Below are 15,166 nucleotides of genomic sequence, written 5' to 3'. Positions count from 1 at the left end.
ACTTCAGGATTCCTGGGAGTTTCAACATCCCTTGTGGTTTTGGAAGCAATTACATTGGTCAGTTCATCCGCACCATTCCTGACCACTGTGCAGAACATCAATGACGTATAAAAATCAAGAACTGGAGAACTCTTCAGTTGCTGAGCACATCCTCACAACCGAACATAAAATACTCTTTGACAAAACAGAAGTTTTGTCCCAGGCTCTACATACTGGGACTCTGTAATTAAAGAGGCTGTAGAAATAAGAATGTGTGAGAAATCTTCAACCATGACAGTGGATACAATCTTAGTAGTGTAGTGAAGCAAGCTCTTTATGCAGAGAAGAGCCAGAGATATTTGTCGCACCACCTGTGACAGCTTTACATAACTAACGACCAATCAGTAGCAGTCTGTGGGCTGACAGGCCACTGCAGCAGCAGTTTTGACAAACCAGTTGGTCCTGATGAAGATGATGGAGGTTACTGTTGAAAGTTCAATGTTTGCCCTGAAATGGCACAGTAAGAAATCTAAGGATGTTTTATGTAACTTCATTTGCAGCCTGTAAGCTGCAAAAAAAGGGCTGTACAAAAAGCAAAAAGAGAAATCACTGCACTGAATTGTTTAAATCTATGGGAACTTTCACTGTTCTATGTGAATACATTTTATGAACAGTGATCCACATAAAGAAAGACATCAACCAGTATGCAGCAGAAGAGATCTCTACATGAACACAGAACCAGATCCAGCTACCAGTTTTATCCTAGAAGGAGAAACAAAACAAAATCCCGAAGTAGTGTGATAAAGCAAAGTTTTGATTCAGTCAGGACCAACTGATTACCATGTCATCCTCTGTAACTAGCATTCTTTGGTAGGGTATGGAGAGACACAGTATTAGCATGCTGCTCTCACAGCCTTTGTCAGAGTTACTGACCATGGAGCCACTAATTCTAATTCCAAGTAGCTCCTCAATTGGCATCACAAGGCTGAGTGCACCCTGCTCCAGTCCTCCCACCAAGGAAAAATCCCTGGTGCACCAGGAATCAAACCTGAATCCTCCACATAGCAGCCAGACATGCTGAACCCTGAGCTACAGAAGTGGACAAATTAGAATTCTGTATACAAGGGCTGATCAACAAAGACCGAGAAAGACTTACTTTTTTTCCACGCATAGTTATTACAGCATTTAAATGTTAAGCTTATTTTTTCCATTGTGCTCTACTCCTACTTGAATACACTTTTATAGTGTCTCTGCCAGTCTTCAAGCTTATGGTCCATGCCAGTCTATGTCAGACCCTTGAGAATCACCTCACTTTTCTTACACACTGTTTCAGAGTTCTCAAATGGAATTCCCTGAAGCTGTGTCTTTAGTGGTGTGGCACAGAGGGGGGGAAGGAGGGGTGGTATCACATAGAGTGCAAGATTGTTGGGACTATAAGGTGGATGCAGTACACACGTAATGTTGAATTGAGCCAAAAACTGATTTGCAACGTGAGGTTGCTCATTGCCATGATGAAGTTTCCACTAAATCAAAGGAAGTTCTGGTCATTTCCTTGCAATATGCTTACTCAGTTTAGCCAGTACCAACATTTAGAATGCTGTTGTAACATTAGTGTGAGGAGGAACTGCATGCTGGCAAATCAGCAGAGAGACACAGCTCCTCATGACTCATCTGTATTCGCACAGACTTTCGTTCAAGAGTCAAAAAATGTGGCACTCAGTGGGCACAAACACGTCATGTGGAGATGATCATGCACAATCATAAAGACACTGCCATACAAAATCCTAAATACTTCACTGAGTTTCCGTAATGTAATCCGCTTGTCCTCATGGACAATCACAGCAACTCTGTTGATATTGACTTCAGTCACAGCAGAAGCCAAAACACCAGGCTCACCTTACTTAAAACAGACATGTCGGCCTTCTTTGTAGTTCTTGAACCACCTAAACACTGTTGTACATCAATCCTGCATCCAGCCATCCTGATTTAGGCTTTCCGTGATTTCCCTAAATCGCTCCAGGCAAATGCCAGGATGGTTCCTTTGAAAGGGTACGGCCAACCTCCTTCCCCATCCTTCTCTAATCCGATGAGACCTATGACCTTGCTGTTTGGTCTCTTCCCCCAAACAACCAAACCCAACTGTTGCACAAGTTGGTGCATCTTCACTTTAGGCTTACTGCAGCATTTCATAAGTTTCAGTGACTGTTTGGTTCAAATGAACACAGTTTTATTGCGCTGTACTGCTCCTCTCGCATCAACTCTATAGTCTGGTATGCTAAATTCATAGAGCCTACAAAATAGAACGTTACTACCAACCTACCAATACAAGAGTGCTGTCACCCATGGACACTTAAAAAAAAAAAAAAACACTTTTTTCAAATACTCATTGTACAGACAGGAAAGTATCACAGAAGCTACAGGAAAAAAAAGTCTTCTGTCTTTGTTGATCAGCCTTTATAATGGAATGAAATTGTACAAAAAACTTCATTGTGGATGATCATCTCCATATGACATGTTTGTGTCCACTGAGTGCCACATTTTTTGGCTCTTGAACAAAAGTCTGTGCGAATGCAAATGAGCCATGAGGAGCTGCGTCTCTTGAACAATAGAAAATCCAGGATAGAATGTCACAATATTATGAAAAGGAAAATTGCCACTCACCATAGAGCATGGATGATGAGTTGCAGATAGGCACAATAAAAAGACTGTCAGAAATAAAGCTTTCAGGCAGTAAGGCCTTCATCAAAAATAGATCTCTCTCACTCTCTCTCTCTCTCTCTCTCTCTCACACACACACACACACACACACACACACACACACACACACACACACACACAATATACACACTAACGCGACTCACACATACAACTGCAGTCTCAGGCAGCTGAAGCCACACTGTGAGCAGCAGCACCAGTACATGATGGGAGTGGCAACTGGGTAGGGGTAAGAAGGAGGCTGGGGTGGGGAAGGGGAGGGATAGTTGGGTAGGAGTGACAGCACTGAAGTGAAGTGCTGCTGGGGAATGCGCAGGGACGAGGTGGAGAGAGGGTAGGTCAGCTGTGTGCAGTCGGGAGGTCAGATGGTGGGCTATTGGGGGGGGCAGTGGAAAAGAAGAGGAGCAAAAAGGCTGGGTGCGATGGTGGAATGAGGGCTGTACAGTGCTGGAATGGGAACAGGGACTGGATGGGTGAGGACCGTGACTAACAATGGTTGAGGCCAGGAGGGTTATAGGAACATACGATATATTGCAGGGAAACTTCCCACCTGTGCAATTCGGGAAAGTTGGTATTGATGGGAAGGATCCATATGACACAGGCTGTGAAGCCTATGTTTAAAAGTGAAATACGTGTTTCAGGAATATCCCAAAGATTAGCTGTTAGAAAAAATGTGTGCAAACACTGACAAGGATTACTTGAAATGATGAATTATGTTGACAATTATATTGATGATTAACTGCCATGATTAAGGTGCATCTTACAATACATCCACTAGAATAATAAAATATGATGTACAGACACCTAATATAGTAAAGCAAATAGTGCATGCATTTATGTATCTTTACTGGTAAGAATCAATAGGTTGTGTATCTGTATTGTGTAGATTTATATGTTGACAACATCCATACAATTCATGTTGTCTGTGGGTGAAAAAATAATTAATAAATAGGAAAAGGTTTAATTCCAGAAGCTCAGGACTAGTATTTCATATTATAACTGGAGATGAAAATTTACCGTACGAGGAAACAATACATACATTTCTATCGTCATCTCATTCCTTGTTATGTTTGTAGCGAAGAGAATAAGGATTGTGGGAAAAATTATGTACACTTACTTCACTGTAAGCAGTCACTCTTTTATAACATAGAACAGTGGTCACAGATTGATATGGTAGAGTATGCTTCTTTTGTGGCGGTGTTCGTAGCGACAAACACTTGGCTGTAGAAATGGCTTACGAAGTCACCGCCACACTTTTAATAGCGGGCCGACCGGTCCGCTGGAACAGTGAACAGAAAGATGAAAGCCCAAACACTCATATTAAATAAAAGTCGGTACTTATCTTTTATTAATGAAGATACAGTAACACAGTAGTGAATTCGGTGTCTACAGAAATCTGTCTAGTTCGAGTCGGAGCGGCTAGGTCAGCGTCGGCTGATGTCAAACAACTACTCTGCTGCGATGAACACACAACTGACTAGCAAGTACACAATTCGGTGGCGAGTATATAACTGAGCGGCGAATACAGAACTGTCCTAGCGCTCACGACTCCAGCGCTTAAGATGCCAAAAGCCAGCGGTGGCGCGCGCAGACTTGCGGCGATTTGCTGTCTCGCTGGCGCTGCTTATGCGTACGGCGTCCGGACTTTGATGCTGCCAACCTTTTGGCAGCGGGCTCGGGTGGCATTACTGGCTAGGACATAACAGCTTCAAAATAATGTAAAAAAAGGATTCTACACAATGACATTATTCCTCCTAACAGGATAGCCAATGAATAGTGAATTCATCATATCCAGGAATTTTTCAAGGTTTCAAGAAGTCTGATCATCTGCAGAACTTCCACCAGGAACATCCCAGTTCCTGTCTTCATACATGGAAAAACTAAGCCACCTAACTACAGTTATTGTGCTGTATGACACTAAAAACAGTGTTTGAATTTCCGTTAACAGAAATATTTGTTCACAGTTGTCTGCAGCAACAATGTGGAGCCTTTTTGCTGTTGATATGAAGTATGCTTTAGAAGAACATGAGCAGCACCGCCTTTGCAAATCATCAGCATACATGAACTTACACTTCAAAGTGAAGTGGTTACACACTAATTATGTGAAGGATGTGCCTCCATATAAAGGATCGGTTCCAGAGTATCCAGCGTAAGTACATTATACATTATTTGTAGCAGTAAAATGACAGAAATATTTAAGGAAATTCTTTGTGAAGTGCTTTTATAGGTCTTCAATAGGTAAAGTGCTAACTTATAATATCCAGTGCATTCTCATCAAAGTTGCCAAAGGTGGCAGAAATATGTGCGTGGGGTGTGCTTGCTTATGTGAATGAAAATCTGTGTGTGTATTTCCTTTTCTGATGAAGGCTATGACTGAAAGCTATTGTGTAAGTGTCTTCCTGTTGTGCCTGTCTGCAACTTAACGTATCATCTTTATGGTAAGTAGCAGTCTATCTTTTGCTTAAATTGTTCATATTCCAACTTGGAGTTCCCATATTTTAAAATGCTAACTTAAATGTCATAAAATGGCTTGCATCCAAAACAAGTATAGGAAAAAGAAATACCCAAAAATGATCAATGAAGATTAATTTTAAGAATGGTGAGTTCTTTTAAGTGAGCCATAGAGGTTAGTCTGAAATGAAATAGGAAAGTCACTTAATACTCTGATAAAGCAGTCTGTTCTCTCCAATCTGTGACACAGGGTCCTGAACGACTTTTCAGTTTTATCTCTGAATAAGCTCATTTCTCCCATCTTTTCCTCTCTTACACAGGACAAAGGAATCCACACTTCTGAAAGCTAGCATTTGTGCCTCATATTGTTTCTGTCTTGTCTGTTCCCTCCCCGTAAGTAAACTGTTCTCCATGTGCATTTGCTTGTAAGTGTACAATCAGTTCTATTACACAGATGCTCATGTTCTCTTTTTTTGTAAATTATTAGTTGGGGAAATTATATGTCATAATTCCATACTTCTACAGTTTTTATTTTGTATTGTAGTCACATAATATTGTGATTGATTAGATTTAAGTCATGGCAATATTGTTGCTGCCCTGGGGTGTTTATTATTTGTTTGATGTTGTGGAGGTTTATCATTTAGTTTTTATTATTACTGAATTTTTGTAACTATAGTTAGGTACAGTAGCTCAGTGTTTCATTGGAGGTTTTCCTGATGCTGTTTCTTATAGGAAAAAAAAAAGAGAAACGATAGGACAAACAGTTTCATAAAACCCTGTGAGAGAGTTTTACCCTGTGAGAGAGTACACAAGATAGTAAAATTATTCATCATGGTTGCCCTACTGTGCCATTTTCTAGGCTCTACAGCTCCAGATGGGACTAAACAGAACCATCTGTTTACCATCAACTTCTATCTCATAAGTAGTTCACAAACTAATTTTTCATTAATTCCTTGGTTGGATAGATTTTGTGCCTGTTACATTTCCATCTGAATGTTTAGACCACTTTTTGTGTAATATGTCCTCTGTAGACTGCTCAACAAGGTTCAAGGTAAGAGTCCTGATGCAACATGAAAGTAAAACACCCTGGTTTAGCTCAGATGCTTTGCTAATATTTGCAGCATTGACTTGTGTGAGATAATACAAGGTGTGTTTTTTAAGTAAGGTCTGTTTGAACATAAGTACACAATGAAAGATTATTTCAAAAAAGTAAATTTGTTTTCATAAAGTACATACCTCACTTTGTTTTTCAACATAGTTGCCAAGTTTTTTCAAACATGTATCATACCTCTCAACCAATTTTAATATACCCTCTACTTAAAAACTTGCCTCCTGGTCCGATAACCAAGAATTCACTGCCGTTTTCATGTCATCGTCATTATTGTAACGGTTGCCACTGAAGTGTTCTTTGAAGTGGAGGAACAGATGGTAATTGCTCGGCACAAGATCAGGACTGTAGGGTGAGTCGTCTGAAACTTCCCACTCAAAACTGTCCAGTAAATCACAGGTCTGACCTGCAGCATAAGGTCTTGCATTGTCGTGGAGAAGGACAATTCTCTTTGTCAGCATGCCATGTCTTTTGTTTTGAATTGCTCTCTGTAGCTTTCTCAGGGTTTGGCAGTATGCTTCTGCATTGATAGTGGTTCCTCGTTGTGTGAAGTTGACCAACCAAACACCATGCTTATCCCAAAACATCAACACTATGATTTTGCACTGGCACAGTGTCTGTTTGCCCTTCACCTTTACAGGTGAGGGTTTGTGTCTCCATTCCACTACTTTCTAAAATGTATTTTTTTGTAGTGGGACCTAAGTTACTGTTTACTGTTTTTGTTTTGTTTTATGTATTACCATAAATTCTAGCCAAAAGCTTGTAAAATTGACACGTTCCATATCCTGTGATGCTGTCACAACATGGATCACCAGAACAAGAGATAAATAAATAAAATAAATAAATAAAAATAAATAAAATGTTGCTTCAATTCAGGTGTGATATGTGAAACCCATGTTTCATCTCCAGTTATGATCTGACCTAAGAAGCCATCACCTTCTTCGTGACAATGAGTCAAGAACTTCATCACACACTCAAACCGTTGGTTTTTGTGGTCCTCTGTTAGGAGTTTCGGGACCCAACAGGAGCACGGTTTTCTAAACTTTAGGTGTTCAGAAACAAAGTTGTAAAGCACCGATCTCAACACATAAGGAAATTCATTTGAGAGACCTGTTATTGTGAAGCGCCTTTTCTCACAAATCCTCACTTCAACTGAAGCCATCAAATCGTCTGTAATTAAAGAAGCGTGACCGGAGCGGTCCTCATCATGGACCTTGTCATGGCCGTCTTTGAATTCTCATAGCCACATACGCACATTGCTTCCACTCATAACAGTATCATCATACAATTCACAAATCTGTTGATGAATTTCTGCAGCAGACAGGGTCCTTGCTGACAAAAACCGTATCACTGAGTGAACCACACACGCTCCGGGCGAGTTAATAGTCTTAAACATTTTTAAAGCACAGAACAGAACCGTACATGTAAGCAGCAGAACTAAAACTGAGCACAGTTGTTCCCGAGGCTTGCTGGTACGCGTTGCAGGTGCTCATTGCAGTACGCGCATGAACTTCTAGTGTCTATAACAAAATGGACCTTACTTAAAAAACATGCCTTGTATCTTGTCAGAGAAATTTTCATGTTGTCACTCCCTTCTTATTAAATGACTGTCTCCAGTACATATAAGTTATAAACACATCTGTAACAGGCCTCTAATGGATAAAACAAGGTATATCTGTGTAACTATTTACAATAGTATGACCACAAGTGACGAATGTCAATGCTGGCACAGGTTAGTTCATAGTTTAGGGTTGGTGCTTGTGACTTGAAATTTCATTGGGGCCATTGCATAGGGGCAGAAAGGATTCCCAGTTGGATACACAGATTATGTATAAAAGAGAGGATAAGAGATGAAGATTTGTCCCCTTTTAGGTGGAGACTGAGGCTGTGAAAATTGAAATTTCAGAGGAGGGGGGGGGGGGGGGGGGAGGGGGGCATGGGAGGGGGGGGGTGAATGGGGTGTGCGAAGGGTAACAGCAAAGGTACTAAATGGGAATAGTTTGGATAGTTCTGAGCAAAAGGACGAAAATTTAATTCATTATTATGCACACAACAGCCAAATTTTTTTCTGAAAAATTTTGATAAAAGGAATGATTTGGAAATGTTACTTAACACTTACAATATGTGCTCCATTGTTAATTTTCCCACCAGGATTACACAGGAAGGTAGTTCATTAATAGACAATATTTTTGTAAATGAACACTTAAATCAGTGATATAAATGTGTCTAGTAATGAACAGTCTCCATGACCATGATGCAAGACTGGTTAGCCTAGAATCTTACCTGGTTACAATGACTATTCAATCGTCCAGTGTTTACACTCCTTACACCAAGCGAGGCATCGTTTGACGTTTACTGGTGTGATGTGTGGCTTATGAGCAGCTGCTTGACAATGGAAACCACATTTTCTCACCTCATGCACAGTTGTCATAGTACTTGCAGTGGATCCTGATGCAGTTTGTATTGTGGGTTGGCAGGAGAGCCAACAACGGGTTACAAGAGGAAGCCAAAAGGCACGAGTTTTAGCTCACACAGGCTGGTGTGAGGTCTGGAACAGGGCAAGGAAATTAGAATTTAGAAAAAACGGACGTAGCTGGTGGAATACTTAACTTTACTCCATAAATGGTGAACGTCGGTCTTGACGGTACATTATCACAGTATCAATAGTAACTGGTAATGGCGCCTTGCTAGGTTGTAGCAAATGATGTAGCTGATGGATATGCTAACTATCGTTTTGGCAAATGAGAGTGTATTTTGTCAGTGAACCATCGCTAGCAAAGTCGGTTGTACAACTGGGGCGAGTGCTAGGAAGTCTCTCTAGACCTGCTGTGTGCCGGCGCTCGGTCTGCAATCACTGATAGTGGCGACATGCGGCTGATTTAAAGGCTACCACCTAGCAAGTGTGGTGTCTGGCGGTGACACCACAGTTTGGAATTCCTATGTGATGGTCCGAATAGATGTCTGCCTATTACACATTATAACCATCAACTGTCGGCGGTCTCGGTCCGTCAACAGACTAGGTTAGCCTGTACACTTTTGTGCTGTACGTGTCCCTTCATGTTTCCACTTCACTATCACATTGGAAACAGAGGACCTAAGAATGTTTAGGAGTGTGAAAATCTCACATGCAGATGTGTGACGAAGTGACACCCAATGACCTGGCCATGTTCGAAGTCCGTGAGTTGTGCAGAGCACCGCATTTAGCTCTCTCATGATGTCTAATGGCTACTGAGGTTGCTCATGTGGAGTACCTCTCAATAGGTGGCAGCACAATACACCTAATATGAAAAATGTATGTTTTTTGGGGTGTGCAGATACTTTTGATCACATAGTGTATAACCTGTTGCTTTATCCCTTGAGTACATATGCCAATCCTCTTAGTTACTTCCAGGAAATAATTATTAAATACATTGCCCACCTGGCTAATATCATTTATTATTTGGTTGTTTCTTTAATAACAAAGTTCTTGCATTCCTAAACTGATTACCTAGTGTTTCTTTTAGCTACTGCCCAAATAGACTTAATTTGATTATCTGAATTATTGGTTTGAGAAATTATATGGAGATTTTTTGGTCACATTTCTTAATACAATCAGTATTTCTTGTAATATGAACCCAGTCCTATTTCAGTGTTTGTCTCAACCATATCAAACAATTTACTTTCCCTAGCACACAATATTTTGATCCCTTTTATAATTCAGGGCTTTTTTGATGGCTTATTAGTACTGTATTTATTATTTTCTTGTGAAAGCAACTGTTAAACATTGATAGATGCCCACCTAAAAATATATTAAATTTCAAACTGACATCTGTCACATTGTACACATCTTTCCAACCAGCTTGCTACAATGTTGCCTTCCAACTTTTTGTTGTCTGTTCATTGATTACTCTAACCTTTTTGAATGTGACCATTTCATTGTAACCAGGAAAGATTCTAGTATCACCAGTCATGCATCATGGTCATAGAGACTATTCATTACTAGACACATTTATATTAAGTGTTCATTTACAAAAATATTGTCTATTAATATACTATCTTCCTGTATAATCCTGGTGGGAAAATTAACAATGTAACACATATTGTAAGTGTTAAGTAACATTTCCAAGCAAAAACCATTTATCAAAATCATTCAGAAAACAATTTTGTCTGTTGCATGGCATAATAATGACATAAATTTTTGTACCAATATGTGAAAGTTTCCCAATGGGGCTCTTTACAGTGAAACAATCACAAATGAGTTTTCTGGCAGCATTAGCTCATAAGCACAGGCTTTCGATTGTTGATCTAGGAATAACCTATTGATATGAATATACGTGAACTTCATTTAATTTTTTATATAAATGACAACTCATCCTTTCTACGTAAAGGCTTACCTCTTACATCTGTAATCACAGGAATTCTACTACTAGCAATGGTGCCAATCTTATATTTTCATCAATCAGTTCTTTCCCCAGCAGCAACAGGCACAGCATCAACATAAGCTTTATTCAAAGTCAGCAGCAATCCAGTCAGCTCCTGGTTATGTTGACTGACAGTTTTGTTCATCCAGGATTGACTGTGCTGCTGCAGAACATCAGTAAAGTCAACATGTGTATGATGTTGCTTCATCTAGCTCCTCTGGGTGACTCCTGATACTATATTCTCTATTTTTGGTCAGGTTCCTGCTTGGTCTCCTGACTATCAATACCTGGTTCTCTTCATTCAGATCCCTAGTTGCTGCCTCAATATCGTCTACTATTTGGCCACAGTTAGTACCAAGTTTAACAATACTTGTGACCTGGTGCTCTGATTCTAGTTTTTTCTGAATGTGTTTGCCTATACCTCACCCATCACTGCTACCTAGCAGCAAGACTTTTCTTTTTTCTACTCAGCTTAGTTTCCAATCTGTCTGTTAAGTTCTTATTGATTGTCTGCTCTGCACCACTTTCTTCTGCAGCTGAATGAGACTCTTACCCTTCAACAGGCTACACGTGTCCTTTTGCTCAGTGGTAACAGAAATATCCAAACTGTTCCCTTTTAGTACCTTTGCTGTTACCCTTCCCATGTGGAGTGATGAAACATGGTACACAATGTAGTGAACCGATGGCAGGGTGTAGGTATGGTGAATGCCCAGTGAATGTCATCTGCCAGCGTGTGTAGTGCAAACAGTAAAATTCGGAGGCTGTGGTGTTATGATGTGGTCGTGTTTTTCATGGAGGGAGCTTGCACCCCTTGTTGTTTTGCATGGCACTATCACAGCACAGGCCTACATTGATGTTTTAAGCACCTTATTGCTTTCCACTGTTGAAGAGCAATTCGGGGATGGCGATTGCATCTTTACATGATCAATCACCTGTTCTTAATGCCCGGCCTGTGGCGCAGTGGTTACATGACAATAACATCCCTGTAATGGACTAGCCTGCTCAGTCCTGACCCAAATCCTATAGAACAGCTTTGGGGTGTTCTGGAACGCCGACTTCGTGCCAGACCTCACTGACTGGCATCGATACCTCTCCTCAGTGCAGCACTCTGTGAAGAATGGCCTGCCATTCCACAAGAAACCTTCCAGCACCTGATTGAACATATGCGTGCGTGAGTGGAAGCTGCCAACAAGGCTAAGGGTGGTTCAACGCTATATTGAATTCCAGCATTACCGATGGAGGGAGCTAAAAAATTGTAAGTCATTTTCAGCCAGGTGTCTGGATACTTTTGATCTCATAGTGTATGCAATGAGCAGTGCGTCATAAAAGCAGCCAAATCACAATTACCCTTTGCTCAACAAATAAATTAAGAATATAATAAAATCCTCCAAAACCAGAAACTCTTATGGAGCTGATAATATCTTGTATAAAGTACTTAAATTTTGTTTCACAGATTTTAATTTTTATTGACCAGTTTCACTGCTTACCTCCTTCTTGAAGGTACTGGTAAAGATTATGTATGCAAGACCCATAACATATCACTCTGAAATGAAATACTTAGTAAGTCTCTATTTTTTATTTCTAAAGGATGTCACCACATAATATGCTATTTTTCAATTCACAATCATAATCATACAAAATTTGAATGACAGAATATTTCCCTCTGGTGTCTTCTGTGATTTATCTAGATGCTGAATGTGATTGAAGCAACAATAATTAACAACAAATGTAAAGAATATGTGCTTATTCTGCGCATTCCAATGATTCCCCTCTGATTTGCCCTTCACATTCAAATAGCTACAGTTCTATGTGTATTTTGCTTTCACAATGACAATCAACAAAAATCAAGGGCAGTCACTATGTATTACCAAATTAAATTTAGAAAAACCTTTTTTTCTTATGGTCAGCTGTATGGTGCTTACTCCAGAGGAGAAACTCTTAAAATTCTATACATCTATACACTAGCTCAGAAAAACAAGGATGCTGCTTATCAACTCATATTATGCTAAATGTTAGGATTAATTAAAATTATTTTAAGTTAGTTGAATTATATAGCAAATGGAATAGTCAAACATGTTATTCATTCACATGATTTATTAATAAAATATATATATATAGTTCATCATCAGTCTACAGCAATAAAAATAATGGAAAATTATCAGTTTGACCATCTTTCATTTTTCACATTTTTCTACAATCAATTCTAGATCCTAGACTACATACATATCATCCTTTTATATGTTGTTTGTTGTTGTTGTGGTCTTCAGTCCTGAGACTGGTTTGATGCAGCTCTCCATGCTACTCTATCCTGTGCAAGCTTCTTCATCTCCCAGTACCTACTGCAACCTACATGCTTTTGAATCTGCTTAGTGTATTCATCTCTTGGTCTCCCTCTACGATTTTTACCTTCCACGCTGCCCTCCAATACTAAATTGGTGATCCCTTGATGCCTCAGGACATGTCCTACCAACCGATCCCTTCTTCTAGTCAAGTTGTGCCACAAACTTCTCTTCTCCCCAATCCTATTCAATACCTCCTCATTAGTTATGCGATCTACCCATCTAATCTTCAGCATTCTTCTGTAGCACCACATTTCAAAAGCTTCTATTCTCTTCTTATCTAAACTATTTATCGTCCATATTTCACTTCCATACATGGCCACACTCCATACAAATACACCCACTACCGGCTTCCTGATACTTAAACCTATATTCGATGTTAACAAATTTCTCTTCTTCAGAAACGCTTTCCTCGCCATTGCCAGTTTACATTTTATATCCTCTCTACTTTGACCATCATCAGTTATTTTACTCCCCAAATAGCAAAACTCCTTTACTACTTTTAACGAAATTGCTGTGTAAATTTAGATAAAGAATTTTATTTGCTTTTAAGTTAATTTTCTTTACCTTACTTTCTTTGCGTGCGAACTTTGTTGTAGAACCTCTCTCTTATTTACGTGTGGTAATAAAAATTTTCACTTTCAAAAGAATTACGTACATTTAAAAATTACGTGAACTCATATTAACTGATTAAGAATATTTGGTTGAAAATTAAATTTTTCACATCATTCGGCCTTGGCACACATTTTCTAAAGGCAGTGGATTTTTTTTGTTAAATATTTTTACTGAATTCTTTCCCAGCGTTAGTGTAGTGTCGGTAGCTGGACCGACACCGTGATGGGGATTGCTGAAAAGGAATGCTAAACTAACGCTGTGGCCGCTAGTGCACGCTCGGCATAACGCAGACGGGCGTGAAGTCTGGAACATGAGAACTTATGAATGAATAAGAAGAAAAGTATGTAGATGCTTTTTACTTAACTTTTATTGATTCCTTGGAATACATCTCTCTTGAATACTCGAAGCTATAGGCACTGATACAAATGGCTCCTTGCTAGTTCGTAGCCATTAACTTAGCTGATGGCTATTCTGTCTCTCGGCTAATGAGAGAGAAAGGCTTCGTACAACTGGGCGGTAGCTTGGTTCTCGTACAACTGGGGTCGAGTCCACTCTCGTATCACGAGACCTGCCTTGGTGGTGGCGCTAGGTCTGCGATCACAGTGGCGACACGCGGGTCCGACATGTACTACATGGACCGCGGCCGATTTAAGCTACCACCTAGCAAGTGTGGTGTCTGGCGGTGACACCACATTCCTCCCCCGCAAATCGGCGAACGGTCGTGTAATAAGGCTTCCGCCCGCCGTGGGGAGGACCACATGTTGACGTATGCGATGAGGTGGGGAGCCTAACAACAGGCGAGGCTGTGCCACCCGCACCCGGCCATCCGGTCCGAGGGGAGCTAGGAAACGCCTGCAAAACTAGTCCAGGGTGCACGTCAACATGCGGTGTATGCGCCCGTAAAGAAACATGAGGGGCCGAAGTGTCGACCTCCATTGCGTCGGGGGAGCCGACGCGCGATGACGTCATGTGGTCCGGAGCGGGCGGGCGTTCCATGGCGGAGGACAGCTGGTCACGGGAAGCGATCGGCGGCGCGTGACCCTGGGAGGCGCTTGGCGGCTGCCACGAAGCATCGAATGCGGTCGGCGGCGGCGGCGGCGGCTGCTGCTGCTGCTGCTGCTGCGGCGGCGGCGGCGCGTCGCCATGGGGCAAATTGGAAGGCATCGTCGGTAACACCTGGGGATGAGGCGAGCCAGTAGATGGGTCCCCAGGGCGCTGACCGGACGGCACCGTCGCTGAAAGCAGACGGGGAGCGGCAGAACCCGAACGACGACAGAGGCGCAGCTGATTGAGATGCCGACGCACCTCACCAGAGGCCCCCAAAACCAAATACATCGCGCGGCCGAGGCAGCGAAGAATGCGCCCTGCGAGCCAACGCCGTGAACCTCGATAGTTGCGATAAAATACAACGTCGCCTGGAGCAAAAGCAGGAGTCTGCCGCTGCACAGGAACCTGATGCGGCGGATGCAGCAAAGACATCAAGGTGCGATGAGAACGACCGTGGAGCAACTCAGCCGGCGAGCGACCATCGCGGGGCTGAGAGCGATACGAAGACAAAA

The 15,166-nt window shown here is 41.3% G+C and overlaps 1 protein-coding gene across 1 annotated transcript in view; it reads left to right on the top strand.

Annotated features, from left to right (window-relative positions):
• The window catches only part of LOC124805294 (protein unc-13 homolog B), a 473,759-nt gene that overhangs the window by 294,542 nt on the left and 164,051 nt on the right, over positions 1 to 15,166 (top strand). Inside the window, exon 13 of the mRNA XM_047265806.1 lies at positions 4,659 to 4,843. Coding sequence (XP_047121762.1) covers positions 4,659 to 4,843 — 185 coding nt within the window. The remainder of the gene's footprint in view (positions 1 to 4,658; positions 4,844 to 15,166) is intronic.

Source organism: Schistocerca piceifrons, chromosome 7 (genome assembly GCF_021461385.2).
Source record: "Schistocerca piceifrons isolate TAMUIC-IGC-003096 chromosome 7, iqSchPice1.1, whole genome shotgun sequence".
Classification (NCBI taxonomy): domain Eukaryota; kingdom Metazoa; phylum Arthropoda; class Insecta; order Orthoptera; family Acrididae; genus Schistocerca; species Schistocerca piceifrons.
Note: the sequence above shows the minus strand (reverse complement) of the source record. Positions and strands in the feature narration are given on the sequence as shown.